We start from the raw sequence: 25,092 nt of genomic DNA on the forward strand, positions 1-25,092 counted from the left end.
AAGGTCATTAAATCAAATGTTTTTTAATAACTGCCCAGTAAGTGAAAGATAGTATTTGATGTAAAATGCCCCCATGTTGCAGGGGCTAAAGGCCCCATAAAACACATTGTTTTTCTTTAGTGGGGTGAATAGATTTGTTATGAAAAATGTTTAAAGTGGGCCACAATAACTGATCACAATGGAGATTTGTTTGTTTATAGAATACTTCATATGTTAAGAAATGCCAAATGAAATTAACAGAAATGGTTAACCCTTTTCTAAATTAGTTATTTTGAGTATTATCTTAATTTGTTACTCAAAAAAAGCATGTTGCAGTCTCAAAATTATTTGCGTTAGTTGACAAATTTTTCCCTATAACTATTGTCCCTATATCTACACAATATCACTTTAACCCCCCCTAGGGTTAAACCACCTTTTTTTTTTAAAACAGAATTTTAATCAAAAGAACCTTCCGTTAATATGTCTTTTCACACAAATTATGTTTTCCCATCAATATTCAATAAAAAAGGGGGCCTGGGTAGCTCAGCAAGTATTGACGCTGACTACCACCCCTGGAGTCACGAGTTCGAATCCAGGGTGTGCTGAGTGACTCCAGCCAGGTCTCCTAAGCAACCAAAGAGGGTAGAGTCACATGGGGTAACCTCCTCGTGGTCGCGATTAGTGGTTCTCACTCTCAATGGGGCGCGTGGTAAGTTGTGTGTGGATCACGGAGAGTAGCATGAGCCTCCACATGCTGTAAGTCTCTGCAGTGTCATGCGAGTCACGTGATAAGATGCGCTGATTGATGGTCTCAGAAGTGGAGGCAACTGAGACTTGTCCTCCGCCACCCAGATTGAGGTGAGTAACCGCGCCACCACAAGGACCTACTAAGTAGTGGGAACTGGATATTCCAAATTGGGAGAAAAGGGGATTCAAAAAAATAATAATAAAATTTGGTAAAATATTGATACATTTTGTGACCAGAAAAAAGCATATTTTCCTTATGGTGTGCCTTTAGCTCCGTTGTGCCCTACTTTAGGCCTCCATCGCCTGTCACCAGAACAGCACAATCTAGTCTCCTCATCAATGTCTTTTATTTTGAAAGAACTGAAGTGCTCTACAGTTGAACATGAGTCATTTCCTGTGGCTGTTGTTGTGTCTTGTTGCTGCTGTCAGGACGCTGCAGGTATGACTGTGTCTATTCACACTTTACCTTTCCGTTGTTACGATACTTTACAATTTATTCTGCCTAAAAGTGTGTAACTATCACTGTGTCGTCGATACCGACGGTGAAATTACATCTTAACAGTGATAGTGGGCTCCATTTTAGCCTAGACAGCTAATTCATGCCGGTGTCCTGAAAATATATGCTACCTATCAGGATGTGCGCTATATTCACATATTTTTAGGGTGGGGGGTAGGGTTAGTGCTTAGTACAGCCTCACACCATATCACACTATCTGATAGTTATGCTGGTAGCACTGTCTGATTGGTATTATTTGCTTGACAAGATGTGCTACCTAGATTTTTAACACATTTCATGCTGTTGTAGTTCATAATGACAGGTTCTCCTGTGTCTCCCGACATGTGCTACCCATGTTTAAACTTTATATATCACTGTTTTTACTGCTGGTAGCACATCCTGAGCAGGTAGCACAGATTATCAGAACACCTGTTCATCACTCACATGGGCTATTAGATATGAAGATGATCTTTGAGTGGAAACACAAAGTGATTTTATTCAAATAGTGTTAAAAGACCTACAGTTGAAGTCAGAAGTTTACATACACTTACACTGAAGTCATTAAAACAAATTTTGTAAACACTCCACTGATTTAATATTAGCAAACTATACTTTTGCAAGTCGTTTAGGACATCTACTTTGTGCATTACACAAATGATTTTTCCAACAATTGTTTACAGACAGATTGTTTCACTTTTAATTGAATATATCACAATTCCAGTGGGTCAGAAGTTTACATACACTAAACTGTGCCTTTAAGCAGCTTGGAAAATTCCAGAAAATGATGTCAAGACTTTAGACAAATAGCCAATTAGCTTCTGCTAGGAGGTGTACTGAATTGGAGGTGTACCTGTGGATGTATTTTAAGGCCTACCTTCAAACTCTGTGTCTCTTTGCTTGACATCATGGGAATATCAGAAGAAATCAGTCAAGACTCAGAAAAAAAATTGTGGACCTCCACAAGTCTGGTTCGTCCTTGGGACAATTTCCAAATGTCTGAAGGTACCACGTTCATCTGTACAAACAATAGTACGCAAGTATAAACACCATGGGACCACGCAGTCATCATATCGCTCAGGAAGGAGACACATTCTGTCTCCTAGAGATGAACGTAGTTTGGTGCGAAAAGTGCAAATCAATCCCAGAACAACAGCAAAGGACTTTGTGAAGATGCTGGAGGAAACGGGTAGACAAGTATCTATATCCACAGTAAAACAAGTCTTATATCAACATAACCTGAAAGGCTGCTCAGCAAGGAAGAAGCCAATGCTCCATAACCGACATAAAAAAAGTCAGACTACAGTTTACAAGTGATCATGGGGACAAAGATCTTACTTTTTGGAGAAATTTCCTCTGGTCTGATGAAACAAAAATTTAACTGTTTGACCATAATGACCATCGTTAAGTTTGGAGGAAAAAGGGTAAGGCTTGTTAGCCGAAGAACACCATCCCAACCATGAAGCACGGTTCATGTTGTGGGCATGCTTTGCTTCAGGAGGGACTGGTGTACTTCACAAAATAGATGGCATCATGAGGAAGGAAAATTATGTGGATATATTAAAGCAACATCTCAAGACATCAGCCAGGACGTTAAAGCTCGGCCGCAAATGGGTCTTCCAAATGGACAATGACCCCAAGCAAACCTCCAAAGTTGTGGCAAAATGGCTTAAAGACAGCAAAGTCAAGGTATTGGAGTGGCCATCACAAAGCCCTGACCTCAATCTGATAGAAAATTTGTGGGCAGAACTGAAAAAGCATGTGGGAGCAAGGAGGCCTACAAACCTGACTCCGGACAAAATTTCAGCAACTTATTGTGAGAAGCTTGTGGAAGGCTACCCAAAACATTTGACCCAAGTTAAACAATTTAAAGGCAATGCTACCAAATACTAACAAAGTGGGAATGTGATGAAAGGAATAAAAGCTGAAATAAATCATTCTCTCTACTATTATTCTGAGATTCACATTCTTAAAATAAAGTAGTAATCCTAACTGACCTAAAACAGGGAATGTTTTCTATGATTAAATGTCAGGAATTGTGAAAAACTGAGTTTAAATGTATTTGGCTAAGGTGTATGTAAATGTCTGACTTCAACTGTATATATATTGTAATGCCATTTGATCAGTTGGTTAATCTTCTGGCATGGAGTTTGGACTTAGTTAGGTTAGCTTACATGCTAGTTAAAGGTCTGTCCTGGTACAACTTGTACTGGTGATTAGAGTCCTGTGGTGGAACAAAACTAATTTTATTTTTAAAATGAAGATATTGCTACTATGATAAATAATAGCAGAGTGTGATATCATGGCTACTGTACATTGTCTCTCAATTATGTGATTTGAGCAGTGTTGGGTGTAATGCATTGCTAAGTAATTACTGTAATTAAATTACTTTTTCACTGAAAAAAGTAAAGTAAGGGATTACTCTTAATTTTTCAGTTATTTAATTAGTTACTTCTGATGTAATTGTGTTAAATACTTTTTTAGACTATAGAATAACTCTATATAAAACAATAGTGAATTTAAAATCGAAATTTAACGTCTAATGTTAAAATATGTTTTCTAATTTAACGCTGCCCCCTTAATTTCTTTGGCCAGTTCATAAATAATTTATTTGATGGTATATGATTTATTTGAAAGAATTAAAAGAACAGTATCATGTCTATCCTTGTATTTTTCATCTGGTTGAAGTTGATAAGGGTTTTAGAAAGTAATCAGTAATAAGTAATGCAATTACTTTTCAGACAGAGTAATTAGTACAGTAATATAATTACACTGTAGAAGATTTAATTAGTAGTTATGAATTACTTTTTTAGAGTAACTTGCCCAACACTGGATGTTAGTGTACCTCTGGCATGAAATCTTTCAGTTTATCTTGGGAATTTTATAGGTTTGTTTGACATTTTATACATTAAGATTCTCCCACAACTGTCTGTATTTTTCATATTTATTCCCATAAGATAATTTACTAATTTTCTTGGGAAGACAAACCATCATCACTGCTGGCAAAGTTTGATCTGGGATGTTTGCTTGGCCTTTATGTGTGTTTTTGTTTTACCTAATCACTCTTCCCGAGACTTAATTGACTATTATATACATATGGTTTATTTATTATATCATTACAAAACTTGTTTTACTTGTTTGGTGTCTGTAGGTGTCTGAAGCTGTAAACAGTTGTGGGAGATGGCTGCAAATGGAGCACAATGTGAACAGCCACAGAAAAGACTAGGACCTAAAGACAAGCAGAATGGCAGTTCTACAGGTTCGTAGAGCTGTGAGAAAGCTGATCTAATCAGTAACACTCAGGCAACTCAAGAACTGATCAAGGGTCAGCTTCGGAGATAAAACATCCCGTAGATAGAAACGGGCCTGTCCTCATTGCTGATAGAGTGATCTACCACTAATCTCATCGTTTGTGTGATTTCCATGTTTTATACTTGTGTAATTAATTCAAGAAGTACAGATTTATAATGTTTAGGACTGTTGTGTTGTCTTTAGTAATCACAGAGAACAGAATGGAGCAATTATAATGTTAAATTGTTTTCATATTTAACCACTCAACAAATGTAATTAATTTTGTATGTTAATGTGTAAACTCTGACAGCCCTAATAATATTCGATCTTGTTTAAAGATAGTGGTTTTTCTCTTATGTTTTGTTTTTTGCTGCCATCTGCTGTGAAAGGAAATATATGGTATCACTTATACTAACAAGACAGATTGTTTTTAAACATAATTTAATTCTCTTTTTAAAATATTGTGGATTGTACCCACAGATTCATCTCTTCGAGACAGAAAGCAGCAGGACAGAGAAGAGCGTCTGTCTTTAGTTCTGTGGAAGAGGCCTTTTATCACATTACAGTTTTTCTTCCTAGAAACCCTCATTACCCTAAAGGAATGGACGTGGAAGTGAGCGATTATACTTATCGATTATCTTTATGTCAGTCCTAACGGCTGAGATGTTTGAAATGTACTTTGAATAATATGCAGTACAGCTCATTGGACCGTCCCTGCTTTGAATAGTATCACTAAATTGAGTTTAGTGTTTAATTGATTTGCATTTACATTTATGCATTTGTGAAGGGCTCTTTTCACTGTACACATACTCTCTTTTTTACAGGCTTTGGGAGAGAAGAGGTGTGGTATTTCTGACCCTTGTCCTTTTTTCCCTTTTCTCATTGGCTTACTCAATAGAAGGAGAACATCAGAAGGTGAGCTCATGGGTTCTTGAGATCATTGCTTTTATCTCATTTTAGAGATGCTATAATGTATTAATGTTATTAAAATCAGATTATTGTGTGCTTGTTGTGAAGCCAGAATATGTACATCAGTCACATGCTCCTATAGGGAGGTAGTTATTGTGAATTGATGTGATTCTTAATTACCTTAATGTGTTTTTTCATGGTTTACAGTATGTACAGTACCTGGAGAACAAGTTCTTGTGGTGTGCCTATTGGGTTGGCCTGGGGATTTTGTCTTCAGTTGGTCTTGGCACTGGACTGCACACTTTCCTCTTGTACCTGGTGAGAACTCTTACACTGGACTAAAGTCAAGGCAGTTTGTTACCAGACTACCATGTTCATGATAGGCAAGCCCTTACAAACAGTACTGTGGTAGTACCATGGGATAGTGATGGAATTAGATAGTAATTCCATGGTACTTTATGATATATGAACCATGGTACTGAATTATTACCATATTCATAAACCTTGAGTACCATGGTACTATAGTTTTCTGGTTTTGAAAAGCATGGTAGTACCATGGGGGAGGGGGGGATGGGTGATGTTGGAGGGGTCGAGGAGGCCGATTGCACCACTTTCAGTGAGCCGCTGGCGCCCCCCTTTACATGGCACCCCTATGCATTGCATACATTGCATATATGGTTTTTGTGCCTCTGCTGCCAATCACTGAGAGTTGCGACAGACACAGGTAATCACACACGCTCAATCTCGATATTTTGCAATATTTTGCGATATTTGAACATATCACATGTTGAAATAGTTGTTTTTATAGTTTGTTGTTGTAGCCAATAAGTTTAACAGTTTATCCACAGTTGAGTACAGTAGTTGGGTATTTCCCTTGTTTAACTGTCAGGGGCCTTCAGTCATATGGGAAGAGTTGGCGTGCTCAATGTTCCACAAAAGTTTATTATTAGTGACAGAGTGAGAGCATGTGATTGCTTCTCCACAGAAGATCTCGTAATCAGAACCTTTCACCAGTTTCCACTGACTCAGATCTGCTAGACAGCGGTCAGAAGTGTCCACTTCCACTGGCTGTGGTGAAGTCACACCCCATTGATGTACAACCCCTTTGTCAACGGAGAGCTCGAGTACATTGCGCTCGGTTTGTGTGTCTACAGTCAGCCTTGTGAAAGAACGGGATGTGAAAGTGCAAACATGCACAATGTTTCACCACTAGACTTTTGTACAAGGATAAGATTTTTTTATTTTACACATCAAGCTCTTTTTTTGTTTGTCTTTTTGAAAGTTCAGAAGACAAAAACTAGATTTGCCCACAACACTTCAGACTTTAATATAGGTAAAAACACCTAATAGAAAGAAGCAATGCTTGTCAGAAGTGCCATGTTCTCATCATACATTATTTACAGTATCCAATGAGTGAATTTGCTTGAGAAGTAACTTGACCTGTGTCAAGTTTCAGTGCCTGGGAAATAAATTAAATTGCAATGAGTAACCAGATAAAATAGTCGCTGTATCAGGCTATGATGGCATTTGCTGTGACACAGCAGTGAGCTCTTTTCTGTGACTAAACCTTTGGTGGTGCTGATTGGATGATCTCATTTCCGACTGTAAAATCCCAACTGTCAGTAGCAGGGTATCTAAGATGACTCTGAGTAATCAATATTTAGACTAGTAGTGGTTCTTAACTGGTGGGTCGCAGCCCAAAAATGTGTCATTGGTCTGTTCTGATTGGGTAAAATGCAAAATAAAAAATTGGGTAAGTACAAAAATAAAATGCAACTTACCATGTAATTGTTTATAGTTAGGACAGCAAAATAAATAGGCATGACAACTTTTAAAAAGGAGAAGCGCTTCCAATAGCTTTGTTGACGTCAAAGGGAGTGTGTCTGCTCAAACAGTATTTTGATGCAGATTTTTTTGTCACTTGGTAGAGCTAGCCATCTAGTCAACCTCAAAATACTTATTTTGTTTGATTATTAAGGACATTTTTTGTTTACTTTTGTACAGTAAACAATTTTGGTAATGTGTTGGGTTACCACTCAACAAATGTGCAGGAGCAAGTCATGGAAAACTCATTGCTTTTGGTCAATTACAGAACTTTTGAAGTGATAAAATAATCCTGCTGGGTTAAGATTGTTTTCGCTGGAGTCGTCCACTAAATGGTACCACCTGAGGCACTTTTTCTTCCTTGGGTTAAGGAAGGTTAATCAGAGGTTAAAAATGCTAGGCATTATACATTGACCAGTCTCCTCTCCCACACAGATTCTCCCAGACATCGAGCGGCCATCATATCTGCATGTTTTCACTTAGCAAATGAATTGTCATTGAGTAGGTGTTGTGATTTTTCCATTGTACAACGTTGAGGTCATAAACTATTTGCAGTTGCATTGAACAAGTAAATTTGTGGTAGTTTGTACTTTGGCAACACAAATTTGACTTGAGAGAAATAAATCAATTTGGCATCGTCATGAAAGGGAAATGTTTAGCTGATGTGTGGTATTCTTTGCATTTGTAAACATGTTCATAGCTCAACAATAAGTGAAATTTCTGAAAGCAAATTCTGGCTAATAGTTCAGATTTTTACTTGCTCTGACAACATTTTAACTGGCCCGGCTACACACACACACACACACAAAAAACAAAAAAACAAACATTTTTAGTAATGTATTATTATATGTCATTTTATATATATATATATATATATATATATATATATATATATATATATATATATATATAAAAATGAGTAATATTTTAGTCCTCTTTTCAGTGTTGACTTTAAATGCTTGAAATTATAGAGTTATAATGTAACTCCATGACAGAATTCATAAACACACTTTTGTTGGAAAAATGTTATCGCAAAACATACTGATTTTTATGTTTGCAAGTAGAGATGGAAATCGTAAGGATTTAAAGATTCCCGTTCCGATTCCTCTTAACTGTTTTGGTTCAAATAACAATTCTTTTAGCTTTATGGGGGAAGATGCATTTGGAGAAAATAAATGCAATTCTTATTGGATTTTCTGCCCTCAGCAGTCTGTTACCAAATGATGAGTTAATTTCATATTTTAACATAATTCATGCAAAAATAAAAATATTTTATTAATTCATTCATTTTTATAAAATGGCATTTATTACAACTAAACACAATGTGTATCTTTAACTACACAGTCATATCAACAAGCATCCAGTAATTACTCAAAATTAAATCTTACAAGCCTTAAGTAGTTACACAAAACACAGTTGGTTCATTTTGAGTCAGACATGACAAAATGAATGACTTGTTCAGTAAATTTTTCGTTAACATAAAGAACCGACTGTTAAAAGGACAGTTCACCAAAAATTAAAAATTCTCTCACTCTCATGCCATCCCAGATGTGTATGACTTTCTTTCTTCTGCTGAACAGAAATTAAGATTTTTAGGGGAAAAAATCAGCTCTGTAGGTCCTTATAATGCAAGTAGATGGTGGCCAGAAATTTGAAGTTCCAAAAAGCATTTTAAAGCAGCATAAAAGTAAACCATATGATTCTAGTGGTTGAATCCATGTCTTCTGAAGTGATAGGTGTGGGTGAGAAACAGATCAATAATTAAGTCCTTTTTTACTATAAATCTCCACTTTCACTTCCACATTCAGCTTTTTTGTTTTGGGTGAATCGTATTCTTCGTGCATATCGCTACCTACTGGGCAGGGAGGAGAATCTATATTAAAAAAGGACTTAAATATTAATCTGTTTCTCACCCACACCTATCATATAACTTCTGAAGATATGGATTACTTGCTGCTTTTATATGCTTTTTGGACCTTCAAAGTTCTGGCCACTATTCACTTGCATTGTATGGACCAACAGAGCTGAGATATTCTTCTAAAAATCTTTGTGTTCAGCAGAAGAAAGTCATACACATCTGGGATGGCATGAGGGTGAGCAAATTGCGAAAATTAAATTTTTTGGGATAACTTAATTTCGTCATTCGTTCGGGAGGTTGCACTCTGTTTTGTGCTGAAGATTCAAAACAAGCGGTTCATAAAATTAATTTGTTCAGGAATAAGAATACTCTGCTTATTCAATAGCAGTGTTGCAATGCTGCTGAACGGCAGCAGGAAGCATTATCAAGAGGATCTTAGCACTGTGTGCCGTCTGCATCAGATGTTCAAGAGATGTTAACAGACCCGAAATTCATAAATAATTGGGTTCCAGGTTTTTTTTTTTTTTTTTTTTTTTTTTTTTAGAACCAGCTCTGTCAGAATGCAATACGTTTGAGCCCTAATAGGATCTAATCTCATAGTGGCTTATCAAGAAGTCTTAATGAAGTGATTTTTCTCCAGGGTCCACACATAGCCTCTGTCACCCTGGCTGCATATGAATGTGGCTCTGTGAACTTTCCAGAGCCGCCCTACCCAGCTCAAATAGTGTGTCCAGAGGAGGAAGTCCTGCAGGAGAGCATCTCACTGTGGACCATCATGTCAAAGGTTCGCCTGGAGGCCTGCATGTGGGTAAGTGTTTTCACAGCACAATCCTACCCGATAAAGTACCAAAGCTACTCCTGCTCCTCGAGATCTGACTTCCTGCAGAGTTCAACTCTAATCAAACACACCTGAAGCAGCTAATAAAGCTCTTCGGGATCACTTGAAAATGCCGGTGAGGTTTGTTAGAGTAGGGTTGGAGCTAAACTCTGCAGGAAGGTAAATGTCCTGGAGCAGGATTGAGTACTTCTGAAGTAAAAGAGTGAATCGTTGTTCATAAGTGGATAAGGACTGACCTCAAAGATGCTATGAAATCCCTTTTAATGTTAAAGGAATAGTCCACATAAAAATGAAAATTCTCATCATTTACTCACCCTCATGCCATCCCAGATGTGTATGACTTTCTTTCTGCTGCAGAACACAAACGAAGATTTTTAGAAGAATATCTCAGCTCTGTAAGTCCTAGGGTTGCGCAGTATACTGGTACTAATGGAATATCGCAATACCAAAAAATTAAAAATGGTACGATATCATCTTGTTGCTAATTTCGGTACCACACTACAATGTGGTGCCACTAGCAAAATTTTAAGGTATGTGACATTTTTGAGAGGAAACCAATGACAATTTGACAATTAACCAAATTAAATACTTGAAATGGCCAAGTGTTATCATGAAATAGCGGAAGGATGTCATTTAATTAAATAATATGCAGTCTACACGTGATGCATGCTTCAGAATGAACGATAGGTGCTGCTCTGCTCCATGTCATACACAAACAGATCGCACGTGATACACATAATGAGGTGCGTCTAAGGCCCCATTTTCACTTGGTATTACAATGCATCTCGGGTGATCCGATCACATGTGATCAGGTGAGACACATCACTGTTTACACCTGGTCACTTAAATGCGCCTCTGTGACCACTTGTGATCAGATTTGGAGGGGAGGGTCTCTGTTTTATGACGACATACATCAGTCACTATGTCGGTGTGTTACTGCATGATAATAAAGCGCAACAAAGTCAGAAAAGACAAAAGTGCGGGAAAAAAAACCATTGCGCTGTTTCTCCCAGATGCGGTTGAAATTTAATCTAAGCACAAACGCAACATGTCAAGCAGAATTATCCGTTATTTTAGTGGATTACCTGTATTAAATGAGCTTCAGGTGTTCGTGCTTGTCATCTGTGTTGATATCAGACACACTAAGGTGGTTTTCACACTGGGCACGTTTGCTGCGGTCCGAATCCGAGCTGATTGTTTCCTGTGCCCCCCCCCAGAGCGTTGGTCTGGTTTCAAACTTGTGTATGATTCTGTCGAACCCCAGTGCTTTTCCGTCATCAACTTGCATCATCACAAACGTGCACATGATGGAAAACACGACACAGGTCGCTATATTTGTGTTTTTAAATTAATTTTGTGTCATGATGCACATTACAGTGAACGACACTTGCGCCTCTGTGCGTCGCATGCCGTAATTCAGCAGTTGTACATGTCCAGGAGAAGGCGACGAAATCTGATGACCAAAAAACATCTTTTTGAGGACACAGCTAGTTGCACGCTCACTTATGCACATATATAAAAGGCACCTCACCTTTTCTGTGTCCTACAACGTTTCCCTGACACTCAAGCCCAAAGTATCCTTCGGTCAGACATGAACGCTCAGGATGCCTGACGCAAATCTCGTCATCACCAGAGTGCTCGAGCATTGAACGCGTGCAGCCCGATTTTTCCGCGCGTTTTTGAATGCGCAGACTGCACATGCGCCTGTAATTATTTGCACGAATAAGTGGATCCACAAGGTGGCAGTACTCACATTTGAGCCGTTGCTGTCACGAAGAAATGCTGGAACACATAATCACCAATAAATAACGGGAGACAAAGGTAAAAACAACAACAGTAGAAATGCACATCAAGAGCGCATGTGTGAGGTCAGGAGATACCTGCATTTGTATAACTCGAGTCTGAAGGAATATAAAGACATCTTTATGTGTGTAAACTCCTGAAGAGAAATGGTCCTGCGTCTCATAGCAGTCGTAGCGCACATGCACCAAACGCGTGTATATGCAGGCACTGTTAAATGGAGTATACTTTGACTGGCTCACATTTGAATGTACGCAGACACTGAGCGTTCGCGTCAAAATTAAAATATACTTTTGGCTTCATTATGCACGTGTGTGTTTGTTTTTGTGCAACTGATGAAGTCATCATGCTTAAATCAGCAAAAACGCAAGCGCAAGTCATTTTACTTCCTGAACAAATGCGAACCCGAGTGCTGGTTCCTTTGTCACTCACGCGAACCGCGCCACAGTTCCATTGCAACTGAGCCCAGACCGCCTCCTACAGGTAGTCTCGGGTTCGGTACCGCAGTCCGTTCCCCAGTCCGCAAAACAGCTTTCCCATTACCAACTTTTCATGCAAACCGTGCTCTGTTTCGGACTAAACTGCCAGTGTGAATGCCCCTTAAAGAAGATGAATTTCTTGTTATTCTGTATGTTTCCACTTTTTAAAATGTTCGGATCGGATGATTATTTCCTTTAAAGTCACTCGTAAACGGCAAACTTTAAACTCTTGTTTTAACGCAGCGGTTGATTGACAGGTGAGGGGTAGACATCGCTGCTGCCGGGACGCATACAGGACGGATTAGCGTTTACACCTTAAATGCCATCTGGTCACATGCGTTCTTGACCACATTCATATGTGGTTTTTGTGATCCGATTACAAAACTCAAAGGTCCATCAAAATAAAAGTCCCGCCCAAAATAAAAGCTTTTTTATAAAAATATAATATTCAAAGTAATAGCAATAATACTACTAATAACAATAATTTAATAATAAATGTGTTTTTGTTATTATCATCATTATTATTTATGTATAATAATATTTATCACATGCAAACAATATAATAAAAACAAGTGTACTGAATAGCTGCACTCTGATTAAGCCGTAGCAGCCTTGTGCCACAGGTAATCAGGATTTTTCATTCATGTTTTCATTTATACGGTGAATCTCTTTTGTGTAGCAATTTATTTGACCAAAAAAAAATTCTAGTTTTTGTTAAAAATTAATTATATTTTATTTGATTAAACACTGTTTTAGATGATAAGATTTAATTAAAACATAAAACATGGAATCCAGAAAAATTTAAATGGAAAATGCAGAATTTGCAACTGCAAGACTTTTACTGCAACTGCAGTTCTTTTAATCAAATTATTTTCTGTGTGATTTCATCAGTAATCTGAGGCTATTTATCTGTTGCTGAAGTATCGATAGCGAGGTACCAGGGCTGGTTTCGTACTGAAGCCAAAAATTCGGTATCGGAGCAACTCAAAAAGGCAGCATAAAAATAATCCATACGACTCCAGTGGTAAAAATCAATATCTTCAGAAGTGATATGATGGGTGTGGATGAGAAACAGATCAGTATTTAAGTCCTTTTTTTTACTATGAATTCTCCTACCTGCCAGTAGGTGTCGATATGCACAAAGAATGCAAATCACCAAAATAAAAAAAAACAACATTGTGAAATTAAAGATTTATAGTAAAAAAAAAAAAGACTTAAAAATGTATCTGTTTCTCACCCACACCTATCATATCGCCTCAGAAGACATATTAAACCACTAGCGTCATATGGATTACTTTTATGCTGACTTTATGTGCTTTTTGGACCTTCAAAGTTCTTGCCTCTATTCACTTGCATTGCATGGACCTACAGAGCTGAGATATTCTTCTAAAAATCTTCATTTGTGTTCAGCAGAAGAAAGAAAGTTACACACATCTGGGATGGCATGAGGATGAATAAATGATTAGAAAATTCATTTTTGGGTGAACTATTGCTTTAATATAAAGCAAACATTTTTGCACCATATGAATTAACAGGTCAGAACTCGCCAAGAACTCTCCTTGAACTGGTATGCAGCAAAAGACCAACATTTAACCCAAATGTTTCTGTATAGGGTCTCCTGCATTAGCATTTGTTTAAAAATAACTAAATAGAACACAAAACTAGTCACTAAATTAGCTTTTCGTATGTAATTTTTATCTACTCACCAACTTGATGGCTTCTTGTTTGTGAAGACTTGCATTTTGCATTTAAATGCGACTCAGAAGCTTTTGTGATTGTGTTTGCAGGGTGCAGGTACAGCCATTGGAGAGCTGCCTCCTTACTTCATGGCACGGGCGGCACGGCTCTCTGGAGCAGATCCTGATGATGAAGATTATGAGGAATTTGAAGAGATGCTGGAGCAAGCACAGAGCGCTCAGGTCTGGATTAATCTCACCACTAAATAAGCTCACATCTTATGCTGGACCTATGTTTCTGAACTAACCATTCACCTTGTTTTCAAAACATTCATGCAACGATTTATACAGACAGCAGCCCCCATTGATTATCATCAGAAGCTCTGGTGGATGTTCAAAGGTTTTCTCTCTGACCGTTTCCTTCCAAAGATCATAACTTGACAAATCTGACAGTGATGCCCCCCATGATGCAGCAGATACTATATCCTGTTAGTTGGAGGTGCCCCTGGGTGCTATTCCCATGAGCCCCCACTGTTGTTTCACTTAGGCGGGTCACATGATTTCTTGGAAGGGCTCTCCCCTGACTTCCAGTAAACCCTTTAAACAGCGGGTGACTCAGACGCAGAGCTTCCCTTTAGACATGACCTCTTAGTGTCTAAGTGGACCCCACATGGCCTATGCTTTTACACAAAGAAATTTAATTGGGGTATATTGTTCTTTAAAGTCTGAGGAATTTTGAATTTACTTTCCCACCAAATTGTGGCAGAGTAGTTATGACAGTTATGCATATCAAGGATGGAAATCTTTTTTTTTTTTTTTTTTTTTTTTTTTTTAGCATTGCTTAAAAAAATAAATAAATAAAAGGCAAATATTTATATAATGAACTTGCAGCTTTACCAGTGTTGCTTTTAGAAATTGTTCTACTGTGAAAATATAAATATATATTTTTATAAACATTTACTTTATGCATTTAGCAGACACTTTTGTCCAGTGCGATTTACAGTGAATTCAAGCTATAATGTTTTTCAGTAAGTGCACCCGTGAACCTGGCATTGCTAGCACCATTCTTTACCAGTTGAGTTGCAGGAAAAAATACTGTGCATCTTTGTATCCGTCTCTAATAATACATAAAAAAATAAAAATTATATATTATTACACCGATCAGCCACAACATTAAAACCAACTGCCTAATGTTGTGTAGGTCCCCCTCGTGCCGCCAAAACAGCACCTACCAGCATCTCAGAATAGCATTCTGTGATGATATTCTTCTCACCACAATTGTACAGAGCGGTTATCTGAGTTACCGTAGACTTTGTCAGTTTGAACCAGTCTGGCCATTCTCTGTTGACCTCTCTCATCAACAAGGCATTTCCATCTGCAGAACTGCCGCTCACTGGATGTTTTTTTGTTTTTGGCACCATTCTGAGTAAACTCTAGAGACTGTTGTGCATGAAAATCCCAGGAGATCAGCAGTTACAGAAATACTCAAACCAGCCCATCTGGAACCAACAATCATGCCACTGTCCAAATCACTGAGATCAAATTTTTTCCCCATTCTGTTGGTTGATGTGAACGTTAACTGAAGCTCCTTACCTGTATGATTTTATGCACTGCTGCCACACGACTGGCAGATTAGATAATTGTATGGATGATTGTTGGCGCCAGACGGGCTGGTTTGAGTATTTCTGTAACTGTTGATCTCCTGGGATTTTCACACACAACAGTCTCTAGAATTTACTCCGAATGGTCCCAAAAACATCCAGGGAGCGGCAGTTCTGCGGATGGAAATGCCTTGTTGATGAGAGCGGTCAAAAGAGAATGGCCAGACTGGTTCAAACTGACAAAGTCTATGATAACTCAGAAAACCGCTCTATACAATTGTGGTGAGAAGAATAGAATCTCAGAATGTTATTCTGAGATGCAGGTTGGTGCTGTTTTGGAGGCACAAGGGTGACCTACACAATATTAGGCAGGTGGTTTTAATGGTGTGGCTGATCGGTGTGTAGGTGTGTATAAATATATATATATATATACAGTTGTGCTCAAAAGTTTGCATACCCTGGCAGAAATTGTGAAATTTTGGCATTGATTTTGAAAATATGACTGATCGTGCAAAAAAACTGTCTTTTATTTAAGGATAGTGATCATATGAAGCCATTTATCATCACATAGTTGTTTGGCTCCTTTTTAAATCATAATGATAACAGAAATCACCCAAATGGCCCTGATCAAAAGTTTACATACCCTTGAATGTTTGGCCTTGTTACAGACACACAAGGTGACACACACAGGTTTAAATGGCAATTAAAGGTTAATTTCCCACACCTGTGGCTTTTTAAATTGCAATTAGTGTCTGTGTATAAATAGTCAATGAGTTTGTTAGCTCTCACGTGGATGCACTGAGCAGGCTAGATACTGAGCCATGGGGAGCAGAAATGAACTGTCAAAAGACCTGCTTAACAAGGTAATGGGACTTTATAAAAGATGAAAAAGGTTATAAAAATATATCCAAAGCCTTGAAAATGGCAGTCAGTACTGTTCAATCACTTATTAAGAAGTGGAAAATTCAGGGATCTCTTGATACCAAGCCAAGGTCAGGTAGACCAAGAAAGATTTCAGCCACAACTGCCAGAAGAATTGTTCAGGATACAAAGAAAAACCCACAGGTAACCTCAGGAGAAATACAGGCTGCTCTGGAAAAAGACGGTGTGATTGTTTTAACCACATCGTAAATAATTTTTTGCATGATCAGTCATATTTTCAAAATCAATGCCAAAATTTCACAATTTCTGCCAGGGTATGTAAACTTTTGAGCACAACTGTGTGTGTGTGTGTGTGTGTGTGTGTGTGTGTGTGTGTGTATATATATATATATATATATATATATATATATATATATATATATATATATATATATATACTTACTAAAAAAAGGAACATCCTCTCACTTTCAACTGATTTTATTTTCAGCAAACTTAACGTGTAAATATTTGTATGAACATAAAAAGATTCAACAACTAAGACATAAACTGAACAAGTTTCACAGACATGTGACTAACACAAATGGAATAATGTGTCCCTGAACAAAGGGGGGGTCAAAATCAAAAGTTACAGTCAGTATCTGGTGTGGCCACCAGCTGCATTAAGTACTGCAGTGCATCTCCTCCTCATGGACTGCACCAGATTTCCCAGTTCTTGCTGTGAGATGTTACCCCACTCTTCCACCAAGGCACTTGCAAGTTCCTGGACATTTCTGGGGGGAATGGCCCTAGCCCTCACCCTCCGATCCAACAGGTCCCAGACGTGCTCAATGGGATTGAGATCCGGGCTCTTTGCTGGCCATGGCAGAGCACTGACATTCCTGTCTTGCAGGAAATCATGCACAGAACGAGCAGTATGGCTGGTGGCATTGTCATGCTGGAGGGTCATGTCAGGATGAGCCTGCAGGAAGGGTACCACATGAGGGAGGAGGATGTCTTCCCTGTAACGCACGGCGTTAAGATTGCCTGCAATGACAACAAGCTCAGTCCGATGATGCTGTGACACACCGCCCCAGACCATGACGGACCCTCCACCTCCAAATCGATCCCGCTCCAGAGTACAGGCCTCGGTGTAACGCTCATTCCTTTGTCGATAAACGCGAGTCTGACCATCACCCCTGCTGAGACGAAACCACGACTCGTCAGTGAAGAGCACTTTTTGCCAGTCCTGTCTGGTCCAGCGAAGGTGGGTTTGTGCCCATAGGCGGGACGTTGTTGCCGGTGATGTCTGGTAAGGACCTGCCTTACAACAGGCCTACAAGCCCTCAGTCCAGCCTCTCTCAGCCTGTTGAGGACAGTCTGAGCACTGATGGAGGGATTGTGCGTTTCTAGTGTAACTCGGGCAGTAGTTGTTGCCGTCCTGTACCTGTCCCGCAGGTGTGATATTCGGATGTACCGATCCTGTGCAGATGTTGTTACACGTGGTCTGCCACTGCGAGGATGATCAGATGTCCTTCCTGTCTCCCTGTAGCGCTGTCTTAGGCATCTCACAGTACGGACATTGCAATTTATTGCCCTGGACACATCTGCAGTCCTCATGCCTCCATGCAGCATGCCTAAGGCACGTTCACGCAGATGAGCAGGGACCCTGGGCATCTTTCTTTTGGTGTTTTTCAGAGTCAGTAGAAAGGTCTCTTTAGTGTCCTAAGTTTTTATAACTGTGACCTTAATTGACCTTCCGTCTGTAAGCTGTTAGTTTCTTAATGACTGTTCCACAGGTGCATGTTCATTAATTGTTTATGGTTCATTGAACAAGCATGGAAAACATTGTTTAAACCCTTTACAATAAAGATCTGTAAAGTTATTTGGATTTTTACAAAATTATCTTTAAAATACAGTGCCCTGAAAAAGGGAGTTTCTTTTCTTATATATTTCTTTATTTATATATAGTGCATATTTTTCCAGCCAGATATCTGTAATATTGTTTTTAACCTATACTGTCAAATTTGTTGCAGGATTTTGTATCAAGAGCAAAACTTGCTGTCCAAAACATGGTTCAAAAAGTGGGATTTTTTGGAATTCTAGCCTGTGCATCTGTAAGTACATTTTCTCCTGTTTACATAAAATGATTGTTTAGAATACCTTATATTGTCTTTAGCTAATTTTGTAATCATAGGTTTTGAGAATTAAGTACATTTGCCGTTATATTTTCTGTTGGTGCTCACCAGTATTTTCTCTCTTAAGATCCCAAATCCCTTGTTTGACCTGGCTGGAATCACATGTGGTCATTTTCTGATTCCGTTTTGGACCTTCTTTGGAGCAACTCTCATTGGAAAGGCCATTATTAAGATGCACATTCAGGTATACAGATATTTCATTTAACAGAATAGTTTACCCAAAAATGAAAATTGTCACAATTTACTCAATCTCATTTAGTTCAAAACCCATATGACTCCTTTTCTTCTGCATAACACAAAAGAGATGTTTTAAAGCATGTCACAATCACTGATTTCCATACAATAGCAGTTCATAATAACTCTGCTTAAAAAAGCTGCCAAAAGTGTTTTAAAAGTAGTCAATGCGACTCGTGTGTCCTATTCCAAGTCTTCTGAAGCCATACGGTCACTTTTTGTGATGAACAACAATCAAATCAAATCATTGAGCAACTCATGTATACAGAGCCCAAATCAAATAGGGCGACACATCAATAACATTAAACTTCATTGGTTCTTGTGTCATGATGTTTTGCCACAAGATATGAAGCAATTAGTTTTGATGTTATTGACATGTCACCATATTTGATTTGATCAAGTTGATCAATGATTGAATTTGATTTGATTTGAGCGTAAGTAATGTAAATTTCAGCCAGTTTATCATACAAAGTGATCGGATGCCTTCAGAAGACTGCATATGCGGAATATGCGCACAATTTGCATGGACTTCTTCTGTAGCACTTTGGGTTGCTTTTTTAAGCTTTAAAGTGAGCCGCAACCAACTGCTATTGCATGGAAACCAGCAATTGTGACATTCTTTTAAAATATATCCTTTTAATGTTCAGCAGAAGAAAGTAAGTCTAATGGGTTTGGAACAACATGAGGGAGAGTAAATTATGATAGAATTTTCATATTTGGCTGAAATATCTATTTATTGTGTAATGTAAAAGTGAACATGGTATTATGATCTAAGTGAGTCATATCTAAAGAGGTGATATTCCCATAAAAGTTATTATTCAATTGTAGCTTTGATTGAGCCGGTACCATTAAGTCATCAAAGACACAACTTTACTTTGAGTTTTGAATGTTGACTCAGCAGATTCTAGCCACTAGAGCATGTGATGTCTACAGAGCTGTTTATTTCATCCAAATGATCAAACCTGACATATTATGAGCGAGTGCAAGTCAGTGATCTCACTGGGTGTCACACGTCTCCTTGGGAGGTTATTGTCTCACTGTGCCCTAATTTACCTCCCTCAAATTCAAAGTCAAAACTGCTGCATGCAACCAATGCCTTGAGGAACATTTTGTTGATTCATCGTCTGAAAATTTTGTTCGCTTTTTGCCTCTTTACAGAAACTGTTTGTTATCATAACTTTCAGCAAGCACATAGTGGAGCAGATGGTCTCTCTGATCGGGTGAGTAATTACACTGCCGTGAGTTGAATTTGGACACCAAATGTAAATAAAATGATAAAAGACCAAATCTTTTTTTATTAATTTTTTTATTTATTCAAATCTTGATTTAACACACAGAACACTTCTGAAATGATGGTAGTTTTGCATTCTGAGATCATTTGCTTTTGAAACTTCAGTCACATTGGTCTTGATGAGTATTGATGACATTAAAACTGCTATTTAGCCACACAAGAACAAATATGTTTAATTATTATAGACTACATGAAATCTAAATGACAGATTTGTGACTTTTAGTCCATATTCCACTTCTGATTACAGTATTAAGTAGCAAAACATGGCTCTTGGCTGTGGCATGACTAATGGCCATTGGCTAAGGCAATGTTGATTCAATATGTCCTGCCTTAACTTCCTTGTTTCAGTAGGAAATACATCAACAAAAGAGAGAAAACTGTGCATGTCAATGCATTTTTTAATGGGGCCTTTAATCGTGTAATCATTGAGGGTAAAATCAAAGTAGAGCTTGAGTGGAAAAATAAAACAAAAAAACTTTCATTATAAGCACACTACACAAAAATTGACAAACAGTTGATTGTTTATATAGAATACCTGGAGCTGCTTGCACGAAACCCCTTAAGTTAAAGGAGTAGTTCACCCAAAAATGTAAATTCTTTCATCATTTACTCACCCTCAGGCCATCCCAGATGTGTATGACTTTCTTTCTTCTACAGACAACAAATGAAGATTTTGAGAAGAAAATCTCAGCTCAGTAGGTCCATACAATGCACATGAATGGTGGCCAGAACTTTGAAGGTCCAAAAAGCACATAAAGTCAGCATAAAAGTAATCCATATGACTCCAGTGGTTTAATCCATGCCTTCAGAAGCGATATGATATGTGTGGGTGTAAAACAGATCAATATTTAAGTCCTTTATTTATATATATTATATTTATCAACTTTCACTTTCTTCTTTTGTTTTTGGCAATTCACTTTTTTGTGCATACCGCCACCTACTGCGCAGGGAGGAGAATTTATGGTAAAAATGGACTTAAATATTGATCTGTTTCTTACCCACACTTATATCACTTCTGAATATATGGATTTAACCACTAGAGTCTTATGGATTAATTTTATGCTGCCTTTTATGTGCTTTTTGGACCTTCAAAGTTCTGGCCACCATTCACTTGCATTGAATGGACCTACAGAGCTGAAATATTCTTCTAAAAATGTTTTTTTGTTTTTGTGTTCAGAAGAAGAAACAAAGTCATATACATCTGGGATGGCATGAGGGTGAGTAAATGAGAGAATTTTTGTTTTGGGTAACTATCCCTTTAAGAAATGCCTAAGTTATAATTGTGCTGTATTGTGTTGCTAAAGGTTTTTTTTTGTTTTTTTTTTCACTTAAGGGGTTTCTTGCAATTGGCTATAGAGGTTTAAATGCTGCAGAAAATGAATGGTTAAAAAAAAAAAAAAACATCATGGATCAATAAAGATTCTGCCAATCTATTTATTCTGCCCCAGATAAATTATAGATAAATTCTATAACATTAGTTAACTACAGTAGTACATGAACCAACAATGAACAATTCTTTCTTGGCACTTATTTATCTTGGTTATTGCTCATTTTTACATATTAATATATTTTTACATCAAAAGTTGTATGTTAACATTAATCCATTATGAACTAACATGAACAATATTATGTTTATAAATGAACATTAACCAAGGTTAAAAAATGCTGCAAAAATATATTGTTCATTGTTAGTTCACTGCACATAAAGCATTTACTATTGTAAATAGACCTTTACTGTAAAGTTTTACCAGATACATTTTTAAAGAAAATCTTCACCAGCAAGAATAAATGTCATTTTTTACATTGTAATGCTAAGTATAAATGTTTGCACGAGGAAATGGGAAAAGGATCTATAGCGGAGGTCATTTAACTCTTTGGTCAACTGTGGACAGCTTGCTTGCAATTCCCCCTCAGATATTTTTTCTTCGATTCTAAACATTGTTAAGAACGAATCATTCCTGTTCCTCTGTACTGCTGTTGGTGAATACTGTATTTGCACACTTATTAGTAAGACTGTGAAACCCTCACCATTTATGGTGATGTCTATTTGTTTAGGGGTTGCAGATAGAGTTTAGATGATCTAACAGAGTGACTCAAAGAGCTGTGGTCTTTGGCACATTTTACACCAATCTAAAGTTTAAATTAAATTACAATTCATCTTTAAATGAGGTATGCAAATTGCAGCTTTATAATTAAGCTACATAAAAAGCACTTCACAAGTATGATGAAAGAAACATGGTGAGCACATTCCATCACATGGTCTGGGAAAGATCCTTTGAATTTGATCTTAATCATCAGCCTTTTGGTTGTCTTTTTGTGGTGAGTTGTCATCAGTCATGTGACTATTTAGCCCTGTCATACTGAGGGTAGTAATGTTCAGACTTTGTATTGTGGTTCTTTTCAAAACTATTATTGTGCTTATTGATGTTGATGTAATAAAGATATAATTGCACCTTATATGTGGTGCCGAAATATTATAATCCATATCGAAATGTGTTACATGATGGTTCTGTCTTACTGACATTCACACCCAACCAAATCTGGGCGGTTCTTCCTACATTGCAGTGATGACACAATATTGAGTCACTTCCTCACTAATTGGTTTAGACCAGTTCCTACAGAAGCCTCGGTGGTATAAGTGACTGTTCAGAGAGCTGCTGCCTCAGTGTTCTGTGGCACCTTAGCTTGAGTGTTCACTTTAATCAAGGAGCGCTATTGTGTGCATTGATAGATCTGGTGGACTGATGCCTGCTTCAGGTCCTGGTAAGTCTTTTCCTAATCACATATTATTTTTTTATTTTTTTGTTTTGTTTGTTTTTTGGTTTGAACAGTGTTATCCCTGGAGTCGGAGCATCCCTTCAGAAACCTTTTAGGGAGTACTTGGAGGCCCAGAGAGCCAAGCTTCATAACCCAGCGGGCAATGGCACTGCAGCGGTAAGCATTGACTAAAGCCTTCTCATTTAGGATTAAAATTAAGGGAGCAAATTGTATGGTCTGAAGTCTTCTCTTTCTTGCTTTTTTTCTTTTTTCAATTAATTTATTTTTTTTTTATTTTGAATGTTTTATAATCATAGATTAGAAACATTTATTTTCTATTATGTCTGTAATACTTTACAATTAGGGTTTTATAGGTTAACATGAATGCATTAGGTATAATAAACTAACAATAAATGATTTAATTTTTGCCGCATTTATTAATCATAGCTAATGTTAATTTATTAATATACTATTGCTCATTGTTAGCTTGTGTCAATTCATAATGCATTAATGTTAATGTAAACCACTTTTAATGTAAAAATGGATTAATATATGTAGAAATTCACATTAATCAAGATTAATAAATGCTTTAAATGTATTATTTATTGTTAATGTTAACAGTTGCATTAACTGTTAAGGTATTTTAACATCAAAAATGTATTTGTATATGTAGAAATGAACATTAATCAAGATTAATAAATACTGTAAAAGTTTTATTCATTGTAAGTTCATGTAAATAATTGCATTAACTGTTACCGTATAGAACTTTTAATGTTAAATGTATTTGTATATGAAGAAATTAACATTAACCAAGATTAATAAATACTGTAAAAGTATTATTCAATGTTAGTTCATGTTAACTAGTGTAGTTAACTAATGATAACATGTTTATAACCTTATTGTAAAATGTTACCATTATGTCTAATAATGTAAAAGACAAGGCATTTATTTTGCCAGAAGATATTAATTTTATGTTTACACATTTGAGTTACACAAAAATGCTCCGATTTACTAATCTAATCTAATGTGCCTTTTTTGTGCAGGGTGAAAGCTGGCTCTCGTGGGTATTTGAGAAAGTCGTGCTTGTCATGGTGTGCTATTTTATTCTGTCCATCATTAACTCCATGGCACAGAGCTATGCCAAGCGTCTCCAGCAGAAGAAGTACTCTGAGGGGAAAATGAAATGACGGACTCACAGAAAAAAATCTCATGCTCTGTTTTGGAACTTACAGAATATTTAAGATAAAACTGCAACATGGGCACTGATTTCTATGTGCTTCTGTATGTTAATGTCCATTCAGATCCTTTAGTTATGTAAAGTTCCTCTTCATTTGTTTGTAGTGTGCTCGGCTATTTAAAATCAGATTTAACATTAGAGATTTTTGTCTTTACAGAAACTAAGCAGTCTAGCTAAAAGGCTGTGTGGAGTCATAATTGTTGCAATGCCTTATGCAACATTGGAGGTCATGCTTCCATTGAAGTGAATACAGTTCTTAATCAATCGATTTATTTATTTATTTTCTAACATACAGGTATGGATGAGTTTTGTGAGGTTTTGTGATTGGAATTTTCAGGGATAGATTTTTTTTTTTAATCAATATGATGCCATTTTGTATTTCTTTTAACTGTTCTAAAAGGATAGCAATATCAATTGACTCATTGTGGTTTCTAAATAGTTTGCACATCTTGTAAATAACAATTGTATTGACTATACGCACACAATATTCTCCAGAGATCTTAAACCAAAATGACACTAACTAAAATGAACAAATAATCTTGCATTTTGTAAATCCATTTCTTGCATCTTGTGAATTTCAAACTTTGACATTTGATCTAAAACCAAGTTATCCATACTTTTTTCTTAGTTTGGACTTAAATGTTTGTGTTACCAACAATAATTTCTCTGAGAACTATTGTTGCATAATTTGTTTGACATTAAATTGATTAATACATCTCCTGTGTTACATTTGCTTTTTACTTTCATCTCTGAATTATCAAAACATGTTCATCATCAATATTGAATTCTCTGAGTTCAGACCAATAGACAGTGGATGCCAGAGGAAGACCTAGCCGAAAAGAAGGTACGTGGAATGCAATGAATCAAAACTATGCTATATAATGTGTTTAAAAGAAAGATTTTGAGATAAACCATGATTCTGTATTGATATAGTGTACTGCAAATATTGATGTAAATAAAAAATGTACTTAAGTGCATTGACATTTGTAAAGCCTATGCTCATCCAACTGACACCAGTTGAA

The 25,092-nt window shown here is 37.1% G+C and overlaps 1 protein-coding gene across 1 annotated transcript; it reads left to right on the forward strand.

Annotated features, from left to right (window-relative positions):
• Positions 1–1,112: 1,112 nt before the first annotated feature.
• Positions 1,113–24,786, forward strand: LOC127422646 (vacuole membrane protein 1-like). The gene is made up of 12 exons (XM_051666397.1): positions 1,113–1,165; positions 4,371–4,478; positions 4,991–5,123; positions 5,335–5,425; positions 5,627–5,737; positions 9,742–9,909; positions 14,006–14,137; positions 18,390–18,470; positions 18,619–18,735; positions 19,944–20,005; positions 22,908–23,010; positions 23,877–24,786. The coding sequence occupies exons 2-12, from the start codon at positions 4,400–4,402 to the stop codon at positions 24,018–24,020; spliced, it is 1,221 nt and encodes a 406-aa protein (XP_051522357.1). The 5' UTR covers positions 1,113–1,165; positions 4,371–4,399; the 3' UTR covers positions 24,021–24,786.
• The last annotated feature ends 306 nt before the right edge of the window (positions 24,787–25,092 follow it).

Source organism: Myxocyprinus asiaticus, chromosome 31, assembly GCF_019703515.2.
Source record: "Myxocyprinus asiaticus isolate MX2 ecotype Aquarium Trade chromosome 31, UBuf_Myxa_2, whole genome shotgun sequence".
In the NCBI taxonomy this organism is placed as follows: Eukaryota; Metazoa; Chordata; class Actinopteri; order Cypriniformes; family Catostomidae; genus Myxocyprinus; species Myxocyprinus asiaticus.

Bases quoted from the DNA above. Each gene is read 5' to 3' on its own strand.
- LOC127422646 (XM_051666397.1), top strand. From the start codon at position 4,400: ATGGCTGCAAATGGAGCACAATGTGAACAGCCACAGAAAAGACTAGGA. The intron at 5,738-9,741 runs GTGAGAACTCTT...ATTTTTCTCCAG, and splicing joins ACACTTTCCTCTTGTACCTG to GGTCCACACATAGCCTCTGT. The intron at 23,011-23,876 runs GTAAGCATTGAC...TTTTTTGTGCAG, and splicing joins CGGGCAATGGCACTGCAGCG to GGTGAAAGCTGGCTCTCGTG.